General features: G+C 33.9%; 1 protein-coding gene and 1 long non-coding RNA gene across 3 annotated transcripts; both read right to left on the bottom strand.

Annotated features, from left to right (window-relative positions):
* Positions 1–6,047: 6,047 nt before the first annotated feature.
* LOC127148876 (uncharacterized) lies at positions 6,048–7,390 on the bottom strand. The gene is made up of 2 exons (XM_051083267.1): positions 6,917–7,390; positions 6,048–6,829 (listed from the first exon to the last, which is right to left on the bottom strand). Exons 1-2 carry the CDS (start codon positions 7,169–7,171, stop codon positions 6,299–6,301), a joined length of 786 nt encoding a protein of 261 aa, XP_050939224.1. The 5' UTR covers positions 7,172–7,390; the 3' UTR covers positions 6,048–6,298.
* A 2,973-nt stretch (positions 7,391–10,363) lies between these two features.
* Positions 10,364–11,270, bottom strand: LOC127149002 (uncharacterized). 2 transcript variants are annotated; one of them, XR_007820173.1, is made up of 3 exons: positions 11,174–11,270; positions 10,524–10,590; positions 10,364–10,426 (listed from the first exon to the last, which is right to left on the bottom strand). It is a non-coding gene; the product is annotated as an uncharacterized LOC127149002 (long non-coding RNA). The 2 variants fall into 2 exon arrangements; XR_007820172.1 differs by lacking the exon at positions 11,174–11,270 and having other exon boundaries at positions 10,524–10,610.
* Between the last annotated feature and the right edge of the window lie 11,587 nt (positions 11,271–22,857).

The following is a 22,857-nucleotide window of genomic DNA, read 5'->3' as shown; positions in this document are numbered from 1 at the left end:
CCATTAATGATGTGTATGATGAGCAATGCAAGTTAGAGAAAATGAGAGTGGAGTTTGAAAAAAATGATAAAGAGAAAAAAAAATACTTTGAGTGGAAAAAGTAAGAGAGAAAATAGTTTTCTTGATGAGAATGTGAAAAATAAGTGTGCAGAAAAAGAAATCAGTGGAAAAAAAGAAAAACATCCAAGAGAGAATAGAAAGAACAGAGAATCTAATAGCTAGAAATAGAGAGGTTAGAAAAGTTTTGTTTTCCACAAAAACAGTCTTTTGTACTTTTGTGCAAAGGCCCTTGTTTTTTAACTAATGACTCAAATACTTTTTTGTCTAGTGTTTTTCTTAGTTTGTTGTAGGAATTTAAGGACATTTTTCCTGAAGACATACCAAGTGGGTTTCCACCACTTAGGGAAATTGAACATCAAATTGATTTCCTTCCGGGAGCTGTCATTCCAAATAGGCCAGCTTATCGAGCTAATCCTATCGAGACAAAAGAAATTAAAAAACGAGTGGATGAATTGCTTGCCAAAGGATATGTGAGGGAAAGTCTAAGCCCTTGTTCCGTTCCCGTCATCTTGGTTCCAAAGAAGGATGGGGCTTGGAGAATGTGCGTGGATTGTAGAACCATCAACAAGATTACAGTAAAATATTGTTACCCCTACCTAGACTTAATGATATGTTAGATGAATTGCATGGATCTATTTTGTTTACTAAAATTGATCTTAAGTCTGGATATCATCAGATTAGGATGAAAGTTGGAGAAGAATGGAAAACTGCATTTAAGACTAAGCATGGATTATATGAGTGGTTAGTTATGCCTTTTGGTCTTACCAATGCACCTGGTACATTTATGCGTCTCATGAATCATGTTTTGCGTGAGTACGTAGGAAAATTTGTGGTCGTTTACTTTGATGATATTTTGATTTATTCACAATCTTTAGAAATGCATGTGGAACATGTTAAACAAGTTTTGTGTGCTTTGAGAAAAGCTCAGTTGTTTGCTAATATGAAAAAGTGTGCATTTTGTCTGGATAAGATTAACTTTCTTGGTTTTGTTATTTCTACAAATGGCATTGAAGTTGATAATGAGAAAGTTAAAGCTATCCAAGAATGGCCACAACGTAGAAATTCTAGCGAAGTTAGATCTTTTCATGGTTTAACTAGTTTTTATAGGAGGTTCATCAAGGACTTTAGCACCATTGCTACACCACTAACTGAGATGGTTAAAAAACATGTTGTTTTCCAATGGGGAGAACCTAAAAAAAAGGCATTTAATGTTTTGAAAGAAAAATTAAGTTCTGCACCTTTGTTGGCATTACCTAACTTTGAAAATACATTTGAAATTGAGTGTGATGCTAGTGGAATATGGATTGGAGCTGTTTTAATGCAAGAACAAAAACCTATTATGTACTTTAGCGAGAAGTTGAATGGTGCTGCTTTGAACTATCCAACTTATGACAAGGAGTTGTATGCTTTGGTAAGAGCATTACAAACTTGGCAACATTATTTATGGCCAAAGGAATTTGTCATCCATACTGATCATGAGAGTTTGAAGCATCTCAAAGGACAAGATAAGTTAAATCGGGAATTTCTTGAATCATTTCCCTGTGTGATAAGGTATAAAAGTGGTAAGGAAAATGTTGTTGTTGATGCATTATCTAAGAGATATAGTTTGCTATCTACTTTATCTTCTAAATTAATGGTATTTGAGTTTTTGAAAGAAATGTATGAAAATGATGATGATTTTGGTAATTTATTTTTCAAATGTGTGAATGGAACAACAATAAATAATTTTTATGTTTTTTATGGATTTTTGTTTAAGAAAGATAAACTTTGCATTCCAAAGGGGTCATATAGAGAATTTTTTGTCAAGGAAGCACATGGGGGTGGTTTAATGGGTCATTTTTCTAAATTTAAAACATATGAAACACTCAAAAGTCATTTTTATTGGCCATATATGCAACATGATGTTCACAAAGTTTGTCGTGCATGCATTACATGTCGAGAAGCTAAATCTAAATGTAGGCCACATGGATTGTACACACCTTTGCCTGTCCCCAATGCACCTTGGGCTGATTTGTCTATGGATTTTATTCTTGGTCTTCCTAGGTCTAGGAAAGGACATGATAGCATCTTTGTTGTTGTTGATCGTTTTAGCAAAATGTCACATTTCATTGCCTATCATAAAACTGATGATGCCAAGAATGTTGCTGATTTATTCTTTAAGGAAGTTGTAAGGTTGCATGGCATTCCAAGTTCAATAGTTAGTGATCGAGATGTCAAGTTCTTAAGTCATTTTTGGAAAGTTTTGTGGGGAAAGTTGGGAACTAAGTTGTTGTTTTCTACCACATGTCACCCACAAACTAATGGTCACACTGAGGTTGTCAATTGAACATTAATGACTCTGCTTAGGGCAATCCTTGAAAAGAATCTTCGCATGTGGGAAAAATTTTTGTCTTTTGTTGAGTTTGCTTATAATAGGGCTATCCATAGTACAACTAAATGTTCTCCTTTTGAAATAGTCTATGGTTTTAACCCTAAGACACCTCTTAATTTATTACCATTACCAACTAACAAGTTTGTACATCTTGATGCTAAATTAAAAGCTGAATTTGTCAAGAAGCTTCATAAGAAAGTCAAAGAGAGAATTGAAAAGCACAATGACAAGGTGGTCAAACGAGTGAATCAAGGAAGGATACTGCTCATTTTAAAACCAGGAGATTAAGTTTGGGTTCATTTTCGAAAGGAGCGTTTTCCAAACCAAAGGAAGTTCAAGTTACATCCAAGGGGAGATGAACCATTTCAAGTTTTAGAAAAGATTAACGATAATGCATACAAAGTTGATCTCCGGGGTAAGTATCATGTGAGTGCTACATTTAATGTTGCTGACTTATCCTTGTTTGATGTAGGTAACTTTGATTCGAGGACGAATCCTTTCAAAGAGGGGGAGAAAGATAACATGTTGAACAGTGAAGAGGAAAATGAAACACATGCTGGAAATTCATGGGAGAACATTCAAAGTCAAACCAATCAAGAGGCAATCATTATGACTCAAGACTCAATGACAAAAGCTAGAGCTAAAAGACTTCAAGATGGATTAAATGTTTGTTTACAAGCTAGATTTTCGGTCTTCAATAAAGAGTTGAAACTTCAAGAGTTACTTGGACACTCAAGGCTCATAGTGAATCTAGAAATTAAGATTCATTCACATCTTTAATACATTTCTAGATTCATTCACATTTTTAATGCATTTTAGGTTCATTCACATCTTTAATATGTACCTATTTAATGGAATGTACTTTCATTTATTAGAGTAGTTAAAATGACATAAAATTAAATATTGTGTCCTTTCATATCACATTTGAAACTAGTATAAATAGGTTGTAGTTTCCACATTTGAAACACAACTTGAATTTGAATGACATTTTCTCATAGAGTGTTTTCTCTCAAGCTTTATGATTTCCTTTGTGTTCTTGTGTTAGAATGCATGCTTAGGAATTTCAATCTAGTTCGATCAATTAGATTGTGGAGAGTTTGAAATCTTGAAGGTAGGAACAAGTTCTCATTTCTTCTTGATCGTTGATCAATCTTTCCAAGACAAATCTGTTTAACTTTCTTGGGGTTGTTAACTAATTGTATAATCGAGGTTATTCTTATTACTGTTGTAGGGGTTCACCTAGGATAAAAGGGAGTTCTCAAACGTGATTGAGGTAGTTACGTTTTATCAATGTTGGACCATTCTATCCTAGGCTTATGTAGGAATTAATTGTTAACTTGCCTACCAACTTCAATGATCCCACATCTGCTGACTTTCAGAAGTTCATGTTCGAGGTATCTGTATTTTAATATCTCATGCTATACTGAATCAGTTCTTGGGGTTGTCTGTCCCTAATGACTTAGTTATTCATTATCCGTCCAATGAGCAGCTGGCTCTTGAGCTGTCTGGTGGCACAGTGAAGTCATGGCTAACTGAGGGTCAATTACCGATTGCCTCTCTCAGCATGAAGTATGCCATTTTGCACAAGATTGGGATTACCAACTGGATTCCCTCTACACGTGCCTCTATAGCCTCTGCAGCACTAGGTCACTTTATCTATTTGGTTGGTACTGGGGCTCGGTTGAATGTTGGTGAGTTCATCTTTCGTCATTTATTACGCCATGTTGACACTTTTGGGATAAATATCCCCATATGCTTTCCATGGTTGTTGTTTGCGTTTCTCTTATCACAACATGCCTCTCTTCTCACCCCTCTGAATGCTCTTGGCCACATCGCGAAGACCTTGACCTTAAGTCCTTGACTCTTCCAAGGTGGTCATGTACCTAATTTGCCGTATGAGTTCTATCCTACTCCTGGTAGTGGATATGCAACCTCCTTTTTAGACAACCTCGATTCCTTCAAATGGATTGCCTCTTCCACATGCTACCATCGTCCAAGTGCTTCAAGCTTTAACTGAGGAATCGCAAGCTATTACAAGTACACTTTGGGATCTTTCTGCTCGGAAGAATGCTATTGACTCTGTGTTGCACGAATTCCAATGCTTGCTGCCCTTTTCCTCAATTGCGGGTTCCTCTTCCTAGGTTTATTTGGAAAATAACAAGGGGGAGGAAATTGGAGTTTTATGGTTAGGTTTTTCGTTGATCTATGAGGACTGAATTTTCTTTCTGATTAAAAGGTTTTTTAACTGTTATTTGGGTATGTTTCTTTTATTTAAGCACAATCTGCTCTACTGATAAGGTTGGTTGGTTTTCTATTTTGAATAATGGTACATTTGGTATGGATTTGTGTGTGTATGTTCTTTTGATGTTTTATATGTTCTTTTGATGTTTTATTCTGCTTATAAAATTAATTAAGGTTGTTTTGTGATCATCTGCGTTTGGGGTGTGATGGATATTTCTCGCTTGCAGTATGTTTAGCTTATTGTATGTTCATGTATAGGAATAAACAATGTTTATAACAAATTTGGTGTTGGATATATGGAACTGCTGGTCTGCACAAATAAAGGAAGATAGTTCCAAGGGGAAGCTTGTAAAGAAAGTTATTTGTGGCCCTACTTCCTTTAGTTTGTTATCGTTTATTCAGCCTTTGATAAGTTGGGAAAATCAGTTAGAATCTCCTTAAATTGAGGACAATTTGGATACAACAAATTATGTAGTATTTAAGGAAATGACGTGTATGGAAAAACACGCCAATCGTAAAAATGAATTCAACCTATTTGAAAGAGAGGTAAGAAGTGTTTAATGATATTCAATAATTTTTCACTCTCAGTTTGAAATCAGAAGAAGATCTCTCAGACCTGAAGAATATAGCAGTAGTCGAAAACTAGTGATTCAGGGGGATTATTTCCTCTCATGTGATGCCTAATCATTATTTGATGTCTTGTATTAGTTCAAGTTAGACATAGAACAATTTGTAGAGTGTCACAACTTGAGTCATAACATTGTAATTATTACGTTTTATTAAAGTAATAGAATCTCTTCTCATGGGTTCAATACCCCCAAACGTAGATGGAGTTTCATCGAACTGGGTTACCAAACCTGATTGTGTTGTCTCTTTTTACATACTAAGTATCAGTAGTTAAACCATCGGTTTTATCTCCTAGTTCAACAACTTATACACTCGAAACTAAGCATTCATTTTCTCAATATGGTTACGTGATAAAGAAATTTTTTATAAAAAAATCAAATATAAAGGATAAAGTTGAAATTTTGAAGCTTAGTTCAGCAATGTCAATACGACTTTCAACCCTAAAGATTGGAGATCCAAACTTCCATCCCAACTATACCGTTGTTGTTCTAGCTAAAAGAAAATTAAAGTTTTAAAATTTTGTAAATTTATTAGAAGTTAGTAAGGAATTGATTTTAAAAACATCAAAATGAATTTGCGTTTCAAAAATGATTTAATGAATTTAATAATCACGATTTGTTTGAAAAATGAAAATAAGAAAAAGTAAAGTAAAGACTTTTTCATAGTGACTTTTGAGTGTTTGACCCTCAAACCCAATCCAAACAAAAAGAGACCTTCCCATTTCTTTGGGTACAAAAAGAGGAGTATGTTGATCATAAAAGAAAATATATTCACATTATGATACTACAAATTGTATCAAAATAGTTAAACCGAACCATCTCAACTATAATCATGGTTCAAATATCATAAATCATACACATTTACATGTACATTTACATTGTGATGGAGAAATAATAACAACAACAAATAAAATAATGTAATGAATGTACAAATTTAGAAGTTTGTGATAACCATTTTATTTTCCGAAAATTATGTTTGGCGCCTTTTGGCACAGTTGGATCAATCAATGCGCAAGATTGAATTTTGAGCACTTGAAGAACGCTCTCTCTTCAAAAATCCTTCCATCCCGATTCTTCTCTTATAATATTCCCCCGAACTCATCGCCACCGCACTCCCTTTCTTCAATCCCATCCTCCGTCGGTACAAACACAGGATCCAAACCGAAGTGCACATAATAGCTCCCAATTTCCCCCATAATATCAAGTTTAATAGGCATACCAGTAGCACAAACCAACCGCTCAAGATTTTTCTCAAATTTATTTGTCTCAACAGTCGATTCGATCCATTTGGATAAAATCGGAATGATATTTCGCTCATTTCCGATGAGGCAGGAGACGAGCTGCAGAAGGAGGAGGATGAAAATGGCGCCGAAGTACGTGAAGAGCGAGTAGAAGAGTTGTGATATAAATTTAGATTATCCGAAGCAGTTCCTGATCTATTGCCAATTGAAGACAGAGCTTGATGCCTTTGATTGATCTCGTTCTTCGAATTTTCCTTTTCTTTTGCTTTTCTTTTTCTGATCTTCTTCGCCTGCAATCCATCCAGCAAAGTCTAAGAAAATAATCAATCGTAGAAGAAGAAAAACAGAGAAGGAAAATTTTAGATCGGCCAACAAACCAATGAAGTTCCGAATAAGACAGCCTTAAACGCCCGTGACAAAGCACCGGCACTGCCTTTCTTTTTACGGTGACCGGAATCTCCATCGCAATCACACAACGGCCGCACGTTCTCATCGACCGTTATAAACGGAAAAACGTCCTCTGAATCGTCCTTAGATCGAACTTTGACATGGCCACTGCCGGAAGCTGCCGCACGAAAACAGGGAAACAATTTGTTTTTCTTCTTGGATTTGGGTGTAGCAATGGAGTCCATTGGACCTTAGAATTTGAAAATGGAAACTATGTGGATCGGGGTTTGCACGGATTTAGCAAGGCGTGTTAAAAGTTGGGAGAATTGGAGAATGAGAATCTGATGAGAAACAAAAATGGAGAATCTGAAGTTGAAGAGAACATTTGATTTGTGTTGATGGAGGAGATGAATGGGCGGCGTTTGATATTTGAAGGGCTGAGGGTTGGCGATGATATAGGGAGAACTTCGTTTGGTTTCACCGTTAAAAGCTCTTCAATTAATAATGCAAGTCCTTTTTTTTTTTCTTTTTTTTCGCATTTTGGATTTTGGATAAATAGTATATATTTTTTAATGGATAACTAATTATATATATCTTTTACCTATAATTTTGTCAAAGATAAACTTACATAAATATAATAAAACTGTAAACGGTAAACTATTTACGGTTCATGTAATATAGGCGATAAGATTAGCCATTTTTTAAATATTACAGTTTGCACTTCTATCTATTTATTCTTCTTCGCGATTTGTCTTCCCCTGCTATTTGGTCTTTCTTTTTTTCTTTTTTTCTTTTCTGCAATTTCTTTCCATCATCTTTCTTATTTTTCAAATTTTTATTTATGTCGTTTAATCTTTTCATCGTTTTTCTTCTTTTCCTCCTCGTTTTTTTTTTGCTTTGATTTCTTTCCATCGTCTTTCTACTTTTCCTCTTCTTTTTTTCGTTGCGATTTCTTTCTATCGTCTTTCTTCTTTTTTTTTACGCGTTTACATTTGGTAACCATATCTAAAAGACTGTGTATTCTATGTACAACAAAATAGCAAAATCTAAAAGATCGTGTATAAAGAATCTTAAAAAAAATCATTTAAATTGAAGTAGCCAAATGTAAACGATCGTTTAAAAAACTAAACGATCGTGTAAAAAACAAAGATCGTGTAAAAAAATTGTGTATAAAAAATCTTGAAAAAAAATTATTTGGATTGAAGTAGACAAATGTAAAAAAAAAAAAAGGTAAACGATCGTGTAAATAAATCTAAACGAAATCGGGTACCAAATTTTAAAAAAAAAATCATTTAGATTTGGGTCCCCAAATCTAAACAATCGTGTAACAAAATTAAATGATGGAATTGAAAAGATAAATGATAGCCATATCTAAACGATTGCGTATAAATTGTAGCCATATCTAAACGATACGTATAAATTGTAGTCATATCTAAACGATCGCGTATAAATTATAACCATATCTAAATGATCGCGTATAAATTATAGCCATATTTAAACGATCGCGTATAAATTATAGCCATATCTAAACGATCGAGTATATATTGAACCATATCTAAATGATCGCGTATAAATCACAAATATATTACGCGCGCGTTATTGATGGTGTGGTTGACGAGACATTTTTGGTATTTTACACGATGGGCCTCTGGGCTTTTTTCGTTTTTGGAATTGTTCTATATAATGTAAATATTTTGCCGCTTTTTTATATTTTTGAAAACACCCCTTTGTTAAATGGATAATTAATAGTTTATTTATTGTTTAAAACTTCATAATTATTAAACTATGTATCCATTGTTTTCATGCTATAATAGTTCACTTGTTATACCTAATTAAATTGATTTTGGAATGCATACATGGTACTTTAAAATATTTCTTTATCGAAAATTTTGATACTAGTTGATATAACTAATAAACTTGAAAAGTCCAACTACTCCCTAAGTTGTTTTAAAGTCTAAAAGTTAATATGGTTAGAAAGTCTGTGATTCCAAGTGTAAAGTTTTGTTGGAATTTATGTCCTACCACTACTACATATTTGGCCTTCTTCGATGTGCAAAGCACGTCAAAAAATATCTACCTTAATGGTCTTTGCCCATCATGTAGGCAGACATCAAGAAAGCCCGACCATCGAGAAAACTTCTTGATGGTTAAAACATGTCATCAAAAGTTCTTTCTTGATGGTATTGGCCATCAAGAAAGGAAACTTCGATGTTTTTTGCCTATCAAGGAAATTGAAAAACCTATCAAGAAAATCATTTCTTGATGGCCAAAACATGCCATAAAAAACTATTTCTTTATGGTATTGACCATAAAGAAAGAAGACTTTGATGTGTTTTGCCCATCAAGGAAACTAAAAAGTCCATCAAGAAAACCAGTTTACTTGATGGTCAAAACATGTCATAAAAAACCTATTCTTGATGGGATTGGCCATTAAGAAAGGTGATGTTGACGTCTTTTGCCCATCAAGAAAGTGGATCAGTCCATCAAGATAACCCTTCTATTGACGGATTTTACTCGTCAACAAAACTTTATTATTGACGTTTTTAGCCCGTCAACTATAAAAACTTTAGAAAAAAAAAGGGTCATTACGACCCGCCCATATATGTGACCTGATCGACCTCAAACAATATAAAAAATTGAAAAACCAAAAACTGAAAATATGCAAAATTCATTACATACAACTACAAACTAATTCAAACAACTCCTGCAAATTCGTGTAAACTACATAACCCTCCACCACAACTCCAAAACTACATAACCCACACAACTCCAGAACTCCAACAACTTGAAACTTCTAACGTCACAACTTATGTAAAATCCATTACATACAACTACAAACCTAGTTCAAACAACTCCTTCAAATCTGCGTGTCAACTACATAACCTGCAGAACTCAGAACTCACACAAATCCAAAACTCCATAAATTTGAAACTTCTAACTTCCCAACTTCAAACAACTAATGAAAAATATCAACAATCACAAATATGAAATTCATACCATCATACCATATAATTGAAACAAACAAGTAACATATATTTCATAAAATTGCTAGACATTCATCAAATGAACTAATTAATTTTCATTAATCAACTGTAAACCAATGTTGTTCTACAAAAAACAATATCTAACAAATATTATCAAGACATAATCCTACAGAAGTTGACATCGTATCAAGATATACCTAAACTATAAATATAAAAACTACCCGTTCATTACAATAAAAACATGTATCATATGTAGCGTCCTAGAAAGTCACAGTATTCCACTCTCACCATATCCAATTCAGATTGAGTATAAGGTGCTTGTCTCGTCACCTATAAATGAAATAAATGTAATTTAATTACTAGATTGTACTAAGCGTAATAATAATAGCTATAAGAGATATGGTGCAATAAAATGCATACCATGTCTGTAATTGTAATGCTCTTTTGCCTTACTATGTCTTGCATGAACTTCATCACGTAATACCCACATTCTGTACTGCCCGACTGTTGAGCACACTATACGCACACATATATTTAAAACACATGTTAAAATAAAAATAAATATTTAAACTGAACGCACATTATCATTTATTTATAATATAAGTACTCATACCTTAACAGAAACCCAAGTAAGAGGTCGAGCTCTTGTGTTTATTTCAGTATAAAACATTCTTAAGCCTCTGAATTAAAAAGAATAAAAAAAAAATAACAAACTGCAATTTACATAATAAATATATACTTAATGTGAACTTACGGTTAAATACTTACGTGTTGACCATAGATTTCAATTCGTCTCGAATACTACCATGTCTTAACGAATCGAATGCATACACCGTATTTGCCCGTAATGAGATGTCTAATCTTTGTTTATTAGGGCAATTTATGCTTGGAGCAAAAAAGTATTTTTGGAATTGTATAGTTCCAAATTTGTGCTTTGCTATTTGACTGGAAGAGAACAAAGCTAATTTTTTCAAGAAAAAGGTGATGTATGTTGCAGACGTTCAGAATAGGCTCAAAATTCTAACTTGTAATTGGTCTGAAAAAATTAATCCATTACATTCACATAACTGTTGTCTTGCTACTATTATTTTTATAACAACTTCATTGATGTATGAAATTACAGGGCCAAATGAGTTACAAAAGACATCTCCAATTGGACAAAAGAGAATTAAAACCATATGACAATTTATACCAAGAAATATTGATGAAGATAACATGCTCTAAGGATAGGTTGAAAACAAAAGAAGAAAATTGATGGCATACTAGTTGATAGATCATCAAAAGAAGAGCCTTCTCGAGCATAAGGTTGAACTGATTGTTCATCAATATCCAAACTTAATCATTTTAATAGTGAGCAAACACCTCCCTGTTGTCATAAATCAATCAAATGAAAACCAAAGAAATGCTGAATCAAACAATACCGAAACTAACCTGCCAAAATGAATAACATCCATCAACCAACTTATTTGTTCTTCCCTGAAATCCACACTCTAAACCAGCTTGACGAAACACCACCCAGTCCTAATGTATTGAAATAGATTCCAATATTATCCATAACATGTCAAAATAACATGTAGCATTGAAGCCAAACAACATGGTCTTAATACAAATGAAGAGCAAGATTAGCAATGGTGATTAATTTTCCTCAGCAAAGTCTTACAAGTAAACTCCGCAAGTCTAACCGGTAAACCTCATTGATCAGAATCAAAGTAGCTAAACCACAAAAGGTATACCTGATGAGGTCGATATATTAATTAGGTACAAAAAGAAAAAAGTTCCACTAGGAATGTGAAAGATATTCGTAGTGTTGAGCATTCAAAAATTGGTATCTATTACTTCCATGATATTGTGAACCTTCAAATTATATAGAGATTGGACAATCATATCTTTCATCATCCCACCAATGAAAGCTGGAGAACACAACATCCAACAAGATAAAATGAATAAAGGCAGAGAAACATACCCACCATGAGCCTTGGATCCAGTTTCTCCCGTAATACCACCTTCAAATGAACACTGGAAAAGAAACATAAGTAAAACATTCCGCAAAGAGCCATTGACCATGAATTCAGTCACCTTAGCCAATGTCCCACCCGGTCCATCCTGCATCACACCATAAAAGGCCACCACATTTGGATGGTGAACCTTTGAAAGAATCTCAGCTTCACGTGAAAACTCTATCATCTGAAATTTTCAAATTCAATATGTGAAATTAGAGAAACATGATCATTCTGAAAATAATTATGACATAAATAGTAAAAAGAAAAATGAAAATCTTATCTGTTCTAAGTTTAAAGAAAAAAGAAAGGAAGGAAGGAAGGAAGAAAGAAGAAAAGAAATTATCAGTAAGATTCCTGCCACTACTCCAACACACATAAGTTCCTCAGAATGCCAGTGAGGGGAATTGTTCATTGGTTCAACAGTTGGTAATGAAATTTTGAAACTGTAACTCGGTTTTCCCATCCCGCTTATCAGGAAATATTAAACCATCAAAGCATTGTCCAATTTACTACTAGAGATTAAAGAGATCAAATAACCTGTGAGAGATCATTCAAATTAACTCACCAATCTTTCTTGCTCCGAGGATCTACAAGTGAAACAACTTTTCTTTATCTGCTGCGGCTTCAATGACGGCGGCGGGTTACGGTGGTCGGCGTCCAGCAACAGTGGTGAGATTGGATGGAGGCTTGAGATATTGAGATGGAGGTTTGAGATATTGAGAAGGAGGCTTGAGATGGATTTGGAAGAGAAAGGAGGGAAGAGAAAGGGGGAAAATGAAAATTAGGGTTAGGAGGGAAATTTTATAAATTAATTTATTTTAATAAATTGTTTTATTAAAATAATTTTTAACAAATGAATTTTAATAAATTAATTATTACTACCAATGCCTTCACTTTTTATTTTTATTTTAATTGATTAAATAACTCATAAATATAACAATAAATTAAATAATTTTAAATTTAATTAATGACTACACCATTTGGTCTTTTGTATTTAATGGATTTTCTTAAATAAATTTTAAATGTAAATGGATTTATTAATTTAATATTAGAAAAAAATTTGTTCGTTATGTACCTAACCATTTGACTTTACTTTAAAAAAAATTAGAAATTAATAAGAAAAATGATAAAATTAGAGTAGTGTTAATTTAATTTGGGAATAGAGTGAATGAGATAAAAATGATGAATATCGTGTTTTAGTCCGTTAATGAGGGCCCAAATTTTGTGGTTAGTGGGAAATATTTTTTGTTCATAGGCATTGTCAATCAAGCTATCGTTTTCTTGATGGGCCTTGCCCATGATCTTATCGCAAACCCAAAATTATAATTCTTTTTCTTGATGGGCATTGCCCATCAATATATCATGTTTCTTGATGGACCTTGACCATTGTTTTCTTTTATGTCCATCAAGAAACCTGACCCATCAAGAAAATTCTAAACCTATGAAGAAATCCAAAACAAATATATTAATCTTTTTCGATGATGGCCATTGCAAATCAAGAAAATTCATCCCTTGATGGATCTTATTCATCAAGAAAACCTATAATATATTATCCATGATGTTTATTGTTTATCGAGAAATAGTTTTCTTGACGTTTGCGGACCATCAACGAAACTAAGGGAACTTTGCCCATCAAGAAAATTAATAATCCACATTTTTTTACGAATTTTCGTATTTCTTTAACAAAATATGAGAACTTTTCTTGACGTACATGACCGTCAAGATAAACATTGTATCAAGAAAAATATTTTTCTTGATGGTCCTTTGCCATGACCATCAAGAAATCAAATTTTACGTGCATCAAGAAAGATCAAATTTGTAATAGTTCACTTGTTATACCTAATTAAATTGATTTTGGAATGCATACATGGTACTTTAAAATATTTCTTTATTGAAAATTTTGATACTAGTTGATATAACTAATAAACTTGAAAAGTCCAACTACTCCCTAAGTTGTTTTAAAGTCTAAAAGTTAATATGGTTAGAAAGTCTGTGATTCCAAGTGTAAAATTTTGTTGTAATTTATGTCATATAATTCGTAATTTTGTAACTTAAAATCATATTATTCTATTCAAATAAAGTTATTATTGAGGAATTATTAGTGAAGTTGAATACTATAATCTTGAATAACTTTGTGTAGAGATATAAACGTGGATAAGTTTGAGTATACAACCTAAACGGTCTATAGTATATGAATAAGGTTGGGTGCCCATGCATCTTATTCTAAGGATACTAAGGATGCAGTCTTCTTTGAAGTTAGTATAAATGATATGGTTCTGAATAGTTCATATGGAGACATGAAAGTGGGACATCTTATATAAAACGTTTACATAAGACTGAACCAAGAACCATGAAATTTTCACTTTACGTTTATTTCGTTTACTGATGACCTAAGTAATTTAATCTTAATCTTGAGCTAACTATGAACTTCTAATCATACGGGATTATCCTTATATCTGCATAAGTGAGAGTAGCTCATTAGCGATGGCTTAATAAGCGAGTTGGCCCAATAAACCTCTCATTTCAAAGGTAAGACCAGGTGGATAGTTGGAGACACAGGGTGCAAGATGGAATTTGCTCCTATCCATTATAGGGTTAGTAGAAAGGTTATTCTCCTCTTAAGCACTGAATCCACAAGTCTTGAACAAGAGACCTCACTCTCTCATTAGACCGAGAAGGATTCAATTTATAGATTGAACCTTAAACCAACTGTTTATTATAGGATTAGTGGGATTTAAGAAACAAGATGTAATCTCTAGAGTAAAACAATAATTTTAACCCAACTGAGATTACGAACAACCTTTGAAGGATTAATTTACTAACTAAGGTTATATCAAATTGACACAAATATATCTATAGTGAGGGAAGTTCAACTACGAGACTTTTATGGAATAACCTAATAGTTAACAAATGTTGATTAGCTCGGTTTAAAAGAGTTTAGCCAGTTAATCTTAGATCGTTGGAGTCCATGATCTATAGGTTTATTAGGTTCCCCTGCTAACTCATATGGAATAAACTCACAATAGTACGATGAAATGATTCAAATTGTTCGAATTTAAGAAATGAGAGAGAAACCGACAAACATATGTGATATAGTGGTTGATTATAAGTTTAAAGATAGAACTTTATGTTTAAATTTGACTCAAATATCAAGAATATGAATACAGATTATATTCAAAAGCTCGAAATTGATGAAAATGGTCAAATGGTTGACTTTTGACTATGAAAAGTCAAACTTTGACTAGCTATATATTCATATTCAAATGTGATTTGAATTTTGAGAAAATGAAAGCAGATTCATGCTCGGGAGGTTAAAATTAGTCAAAATGGATAAAAATGGTAAAATGTCAAAATGTTCACTTTTGGTTTAATGACTCCGGGCCAGTTTGGGGGAGGGTTTATGGCGGATTAGAGTTTATTCTAATTCCCCTTATCCCATTTCAACCCCTATAACCTCCCATAACCCCCTTCCATAACACCCTTTTTTGTCTTTATTTTTAAATTTTCACAAATCTATTATTTTTTAATTAGTGAGATTTTGTAAAGATTAAAAAAGATGTGCAATTTTATTTTTCCTTTCTATCTCTAGGGAGTAAACTCCTCTTTTGAATCCGAAAAGGATGATAGTTAATTTATATTAATATTCTTTTAGTTCTTTCTCTAGTTCTAACCTCTTTCTATATCAAAATTCTTTATCATGGTTATCTCTCTAATTTGTGAAATATTTTCATTATGATTTCTTAATGTTTATATTCATATCATTCTTTTGATACAAGTATGGCTTGGTCAACCTGCGTATTTTGAATGAGATGAACATGGATGTAAGGAAGTAATTTTGATTATGATTTGTTAAATTAGATCGATTGGTATAAATGATTCAGAGCCATGATAAAAGAAAAAGATTATCCTAGTCAAAGAATTTTTGGAATTATATTAGAAGGAGACTATTAGAATTCTTGGATTCTTCCTCTCTTCCTATGTTGTCTAAACTAAAAAAGAAATTATCCCCTAATCTGCCCGTAATCGAAACTTCTTCTTCCTCCTGCTCAAACAATTTCAAATTTAATTCTGAGAATTTGGAAGAAACTCTATCAAAATATAGTAGGGTAGAAAATCAATTGTCTCGCATTGAGAATAGACTTCAAAATTGGTCTATTGCAAGGCTTGAACCCAAAGAAATTTATGCTCATCATTTCTTCAATTTTAAAGAAAAGGATGTATTAAGAATTTCAGAGACAACACTATGGTAAGTGAAGATTTTTGAGAATATCGTCTTCTTGCAAATGAAAACATTGAACTATGTCGTATACATAGTTATAGATATCTGCACATAGGATGCATCCAAGTAGCCATAAAACAACTCTTTATGATAGAATTGGATGTGTCAATCTATATTGCCTGAGAGATAAAAGGCATCTAAACTTTTCTAATTCTTTATTACGAATCATTAAATCAAACCTCGACAATGGTTCAATCTATTTCACTTGTAAGCTTGGAGATTCACGGTTGCGCTTCAAGATAAGAATATCTATGATGTTTTATCCCTAGATATTTGAGCCAAAGGACTACCTCTGAAGAATGGACATACCCATTCTCAGTCATGTATGTCTTATATTACAAAATGATGTATACCAATGCTTCTCCTAAAGCTTTGGGTGTATCTCCAAAAAATTATACCATGCTGATGGAAGTCAATTTAGAACGGTCTTCCATGACGGTTTCCAAACTTTTACACTGAAGCGAGCTAACCTGCAATCCAATCTGGTCTATCAAGCACGCGACTGCCCCTAGAACTAGGTAGAACAACACGACTCAGATAACTAAATACAATGATGGACACGTTGAAGTTCAATTTCAAGAATAACCCCATCATCCCACAATTAGAGAAATCTATAGTGGACGGTCGAGTGTTTCTGAGTGTCGTCCAACTACTAGGGAAAGATCTATTGCTAGGTCTAATTTAATGAGAATGTCAGTGGATTTTGAACAGTCCATTCCAAATGTTCAATATGAGAAATCTGAGGCGTCTTTGTTGCCCACTCAAACTGACATGGAGAGAAAATCTAAAAATATTTACAACTAGAGATAAATACAATAACCCTCGAAGACAAAGCTCTATACGATCAAGATTATGAAAAATATGTTGATTAGTATATCAATTAGAAAGATTGGGACGACAAGCCCAAATTTCTATCAAAAAACGAATTCATATCTAGGGTCAATCAAAAGGCTAAAGAAGCTAACTTTCGTGTTATCAACAAACCTCTCACCTGTAGAACTATAACTAGAAAAGAAATTCTCTTAGAATATCCTTCAGATGAGGAAGCTTCTTTTCCTCACCCAAAAATGCCAAGTGCCGCAATTGTCTCTTCACCTTATAAAACTATCGATAAAGAGAAAACCAAAACAGTTGATGTTAGGAAAATAAAAAACATCCAACAGCAACTTAATTACTCTAATAAAGTCTTGAGTACTTTATCAAGATCTATTGAAGGAATGAAACCAGACAAACAGAGAAAAACTCTAGCACCTCTGAAGCGGCCATGATTACCTAGGGTTAACCCCAACCAACCAATAGTGCAACCAAACTCCCTAAATATCAAATTAAAGGGATCAAATACTGATGGGCTTCTTGAAGAACAGAAGCTTTCAGTAACATCCATTTCTAAGGAACACGTAGGAACCTCTTCCAAAAAAGAAATCAGTAATTTTTGAATGGGAAGCTTCAATACAATCAGCTACGATTCTCCAAAAATTCTTCCTATCAAGGTTTACAACATTGATATGAAGAATCATTACAAAAGGCCATCACTACCAGATCTAGGATGGGATGACTTGCTCCCAGATTTTCGATCATTTGATGGAAATAATATCGAAACTTGGAACATTGATGGATGTTCTGAAGGACAGATGATGATCATTTTTCAAGGAATATTTGTGTTGCAACAAGCTATCTTAGGAGAATGAGTCAAAGAGAGATTGTTGACGCTTTAACTGCAGGGTTTATAGAAAACCTCAGAAGTTGGTGACACAATCATCTTACTGATGTAAACAAAGAAGCCATAAAAGAAGTTATTTTGGAGAAAACAGAACAAGGACCTAATGCCGATGTTGTTACCATCTAGCCAAACTCAGTAAACACCCTCGTTTATGCGGCCTTCAAGCACTTTGTAGGAAGAACCACCCTATACAGTGATCAATCAATGGAAGCTCTTCTGGGAATGAAATGCCCCAAGATGTGCAATTTCAAGTGGTATAAAGACACTTTTATGTCATATCTTTATAACCTTACAACATGTAGAGACGTAGTCTGGAAACATGAATATGTAGAAGGACTACATAAGTATGTTAGAGAAAGATTCTATTCCACTATGGTTACTAATAATGGAGGAACAAATATAGATTGGGAAGACATCTCTGGCGGAGATATCAATTCCACAATTCAAAAGGTGTGCCTGAAAATCTATTAACAATAGAAGCACGCTACCAAGATTGCAAAAGACTTAAACTATCGAAGAGAACTGAGATCCTTCTGCAAGCAATATGGAATTGATAACTCCTCCTTCCAGGAAGAAGATTTGATCCAAGAAGGTCCTTAGAATGAGTAACTCGAGTGAATCATATGGGTACTCCAATCGCAAGAGAAAGTACCATGGCAAAAGTAAGAACAAGCAAAAATTTTCTAAAAAAAATACCACTTGTTTCAAATGCAATAAAAATGGTTATTATTTCAATTGATGCATCGTTTTTAAAAACATTAACCAAATGGAGATTGATGAAAATGAAAAGAAATCTTTGTGGAAGGTTATCAAAGCTGAAGAATTATCTTCGGAGGAAGAGGAATTCTCCTCTGAGAAAGAGGAGGATCTACTCAATGCACTCCTTAAAGAATCTTCAGAGGAACCTTCGTCGTTCGAAAATGAGACAGGCAACGAAGATGCAATTCCTTGTTCTGGCTGCATTAATGTTCTCACAAGCACCCAGAAAGGTCTCTTGGACATCATCGAAGAAGTCGATGATGATGCAATTATAAAAAAGATACTTTTGAGGCTTTGAGAGGACCTAGAGACTCCGATCAAAAGTTCAAAGATCCGATGAATTTCAGCTTTCAAGCTGTGATGAATCAGTTGTCAAAAGAACATGCTACGCTAGTCAAAGTCATAGACCTCTAGCATGAAATCAAGGTCCTAAAAATGGAAATCAACGAAAACAGACAACAAATACCTTATCTTGAAAATGAAATCGTTGGAATTCAAGAACAGATAATTTCAAAAGAAAGCATTGAAACACCAAGTAATGAGATCGACGTTATTAGTAAAATCTTTAATCAAAAGTGGCTAACTAAGGTTACATTAAAGATTAAAGATTATAAGTTTGAGGCAACAACACTAATTGATTTAGGTGCTGATCAAAATGTGATTCAAGAAGGAATTATTCCATCTAAATACTTTGAGATAACCAGAGAAAGTCTCAAAGGAGCTGGTAATAATTCTTTAAAAATCAATTACAAGCTACCCAAGGTATATGTTTATAACGACGAAGTGTGTCCAGTGAATTCATTTCTCCTCGTTAAGGGCCTTACCAAGGAAGTAATTTTGGGTACTCCAGTTCTTACCCAAATTTATCCATTTACAGTTTATGACAAAGATTTAACTTCTCAGAAATTTGGAAAAGTTATTATCTTTGAATTTTGTAAACTAGTTATTCAAAGGTATCTTTCTTCAATCGAAAATGAGATTGTGCAAAGTCTTAATCTCATCTCAAAGAGAGAGGAGCAAATTAAATTTCTTCACGATAGAAAAGGACAAAAAATCAATGAAGAAATCAATAAAACTTCGATTCAAATAAAAATCCAACCCATCCTAGAAAGGATCGATTCTAAGATTTGTTACAATCTTCCCAATGCCTTTTGGGATAGAAAAAGGCATATAATAGACCTTCCTTACGTAGATAATTTTAATGAGACCAAAATTCCTACAAAGGCTAGGCCCATTCAAATGAGCAAAGACCTAGTTGATACTTGCTTCAAAGAGATATCTGATCTCCAAAAGAAGGGATTAATAAGCCCATAAAAAAGCCCATGGTCTTGTGGGGTCTTTTATGTTAATAATTAGACAGAGAAAGAACGAGGAGTCCCTCGCCTGATTATTAACTACAAACCTCTAAATAAAATGCTCAAATGGATTAGGTACCCAATACCTAATCGCTAAGACTTGCTTAAGCGTATCCCAAAAGCAAAAATCTTCTCAAAGTTTGATATGAAATCTGGATTTTGGAAAATTCAAATAAACCCAAAAGACAGATATAAAACTGCTTTTGATGTTCCTTTCGGTCAATACAAATGGAATGTTTTGCCATTCGATCTTAAGAATGCTATATCGGAGTTTCATAAGATCATGAATGACATTTTCAATAAGCATCAAGACTTCACAATAGTTTACATTGATGATGTTTTGATATTCTCTAAAACTATTAATCAACATTTTAAGCATTTAAATATGTTCATCAATCTCATTAAAACGAATGACCTTGTGGTATCTTTACCTAAGGTTAAGTTGTTTCAAACAAAGGTAAGGTTTCTTGGTTTCGATATTGATCAAAGAATCATTAAACTTATCTAAAGATCATTAGACTTTGTGGATAGGTTTCCTAATGAAATCCAAGATAAAACTCAACTACAGAGATTTCTTGGGTGTGTCAATTATATTAGAGACTTTATTAAATATCTTGGGACAATCTGTCTGCCACTTTATGACAGGCTAAAGAAGAACCCAAAACCGTGGACGGCTGGACATTCTCGAGAAGTCCAGTCAATCAAATCCTTGGCTAAAGGCATTCCATGCTTATCGCTTGTGGATGAAAAAGCCAAAATGATCGTTGAAACCGATGCATCTGAGAAAGGTTACAGCAGAATTCTCAAACAGAAAATTAACGAAAAAGAATCATTAGTCTGTTTCCATTCTGGTGTTTGGAATAGTGCCCACAAAACTATTCCACCGTAAAAAAAAAGTTCTAGTAATAGTACTCTCCGTTCAAAAATTCCATGAGATCTTATCAACAAAGATTTTCTTGTCATAACAGATTCAAAAGCAAGTAAATTCATCTTTGAAAAATATGTAAAAAATCTTGTGTCAAAAAAAATTCTTGCAAGATGGCAAGCAATATTATCTTACTTTGATTTCACAATTGAGCCTATAAAAGGTATAAACAGCTCCCTCCGCCTCCTCTTCCTCCCAATTAGCCTAATCCGACTAATCCTCAACCAGCTAGCTCCTCTAGAGCAAGCTCTTCCAAGAGCAAACGCCCTATATCTCAAGCATTTGCACTCACTCCAATGTGTGCAGACAATTACACCATGGATCTGAGCTTTCAAACGATATCCCAACGTCGTCAAGGTTTCTCATAAAGGAATTAAACAATTGGATCAACTCTAGATCCTTCAACAACTTTGTTGCATCAAACTAGCGCCGCAACATAAAACAAGCCAGTCTCTAAGCCTCAATCCTACGCCCGAATGGTCAAACCAGCGATGTTTATGGCAAGGCCACCGGTAACAGGGTATCAAACAAAAACTATTCTGGATGAAGTAGTCATTGAGCCAGAATTCAACAGATCTTTCGTTTTAGAAATTTGTTCCCAGGTATACCCACATGGGTTCAATTTCTTCTCGAAAGACATCAAGAAAACAAGACAATTTTACGAGTTCATTTTGGTGGACATTGTCTCTGCTGAAATCACTCACATTTCGAACCAGAATAATCCGGAGAAAATTGTTTATTCCTAGCTAAAACTAATTTTTAGGGTTTTGACACCATCCCACTTGCCTCAAGGGATGTTCGTTCCAAGAAAATTTTTAAAGCCGTTTAATCCTCAATCGTACACATATCGAGACTACATGGAAGCTTGGTACAAAGTACTTTGGCATGAGCCCTACAACCACTCTTGGTTTATTACATTTTGTAAGAAATCTTACAAAACTAATTTTCCAAATTGGTTTAAAAAATGGTAGAGCTATTTTGGCCTAACTCCATAAATTTTCCTCGTTGAGGTCCAAAGAGTCTACCACCGTTTCTTAATAAGCATCTATTTGTCTGCACTTTTGCCGACGTATAAATTCTTCCTTTATTTTCAAGTGCCTGGATTTTCTACTGGAGTCACCAGCTTTCATCCAGAGCGAAGTTCAAAATCTTAGGTAAGATTTTGCGTGTTAAATGGTGGGATAAGTATGACTATTCGCACCTGAACGAAGAACAAATAGCGAAATGGTTTAAAACAAATGTTTATCTCTCTCAAGAAGAAGAAGTTCAGTTCCTTCTCGCAAAGAACTCAATTATGACCTCCATTTTTTGAGCAAAATCAGAAGCAAACCTCCAGGCAGTCATAGAAACAGTCGTCAACAATATTTTGGACGACAACAAACAAGATGACCTTGAAGATATCACAAATCTCTCAGATTCATCTGTCAGTGATATCGAATGTGAAAATTGTCCTTATTACAATTTTGATATTTTCGATCCCTATTTGGATTCCCAATCGGGATGAAGAATAGGTTATTAGTTTTGTAAAAAATAATAATAAAATTTTGTCTTGTACTTTTCCAGTCTGCAAGTGTAATCGTCGATTTGAGTAATCTCTGATAAAAGGGGAGGAGATGGAGATGACAGGTGACCGAAGTGGCATGACCAATCGCAGGCCAGCGCACTTAGCGAAGATTGTTTTTGGTCAGGAATTCTTATCGCGACCAGCAGATTCAACAAGACAAGGATACTTAGGCAATTGATGGAGAGAAGCCGAGAGTAAGTCCATAGATGTATTCTATCCCGGACGATCTACAGTTGTCGCACGGTGAGACCAAATCCCGGCCATTCAAACAAAGTTGGGTGATGTAATCTTTCTCAAAGAAGAAATTACCAAAAGAGGCTTGAAGACATTGACAGACATATCATT

Source organism: Cucumis melo, chromosome 4 (assembly GCF_025177605.1).
Source record: "Cucumis melo cultivar AY chromosome 4, USDA_Cmelo_AY_1.0, whole genome shotgun sequence".
Taxonomy (NCBI): domain Eukaryota; kingdom Viridiplantae; phylum Streptophyta; class Magnoliopsida; order Cucurbitales; family Cucurbitaceae; genus Cucumis; species Cucumis melo.
The sequence above is the reverse complement of the archived record's forward strand: the minus strand, read 5'-3'. Positions and strand labels throughout refer to the sequence as shown.

Excerpts from the sequence above, each read along its gene's own strand:
- LOC127148876 (XM_051083267.1), bottom strand. The coding sequence starts at position 7,171 with ATGGACTCCATTGCTACACCCAAATCCAAGAAGAAAAACAAATTGTTT. Across the intron at positions 6,830-6,916 it reads TCTTATTCGGAACTTCATTG|GCGAAGAAGATCAGAAAAAG; the intron begins GTTTGTTGGCCG and ends GATGGATTGCAG.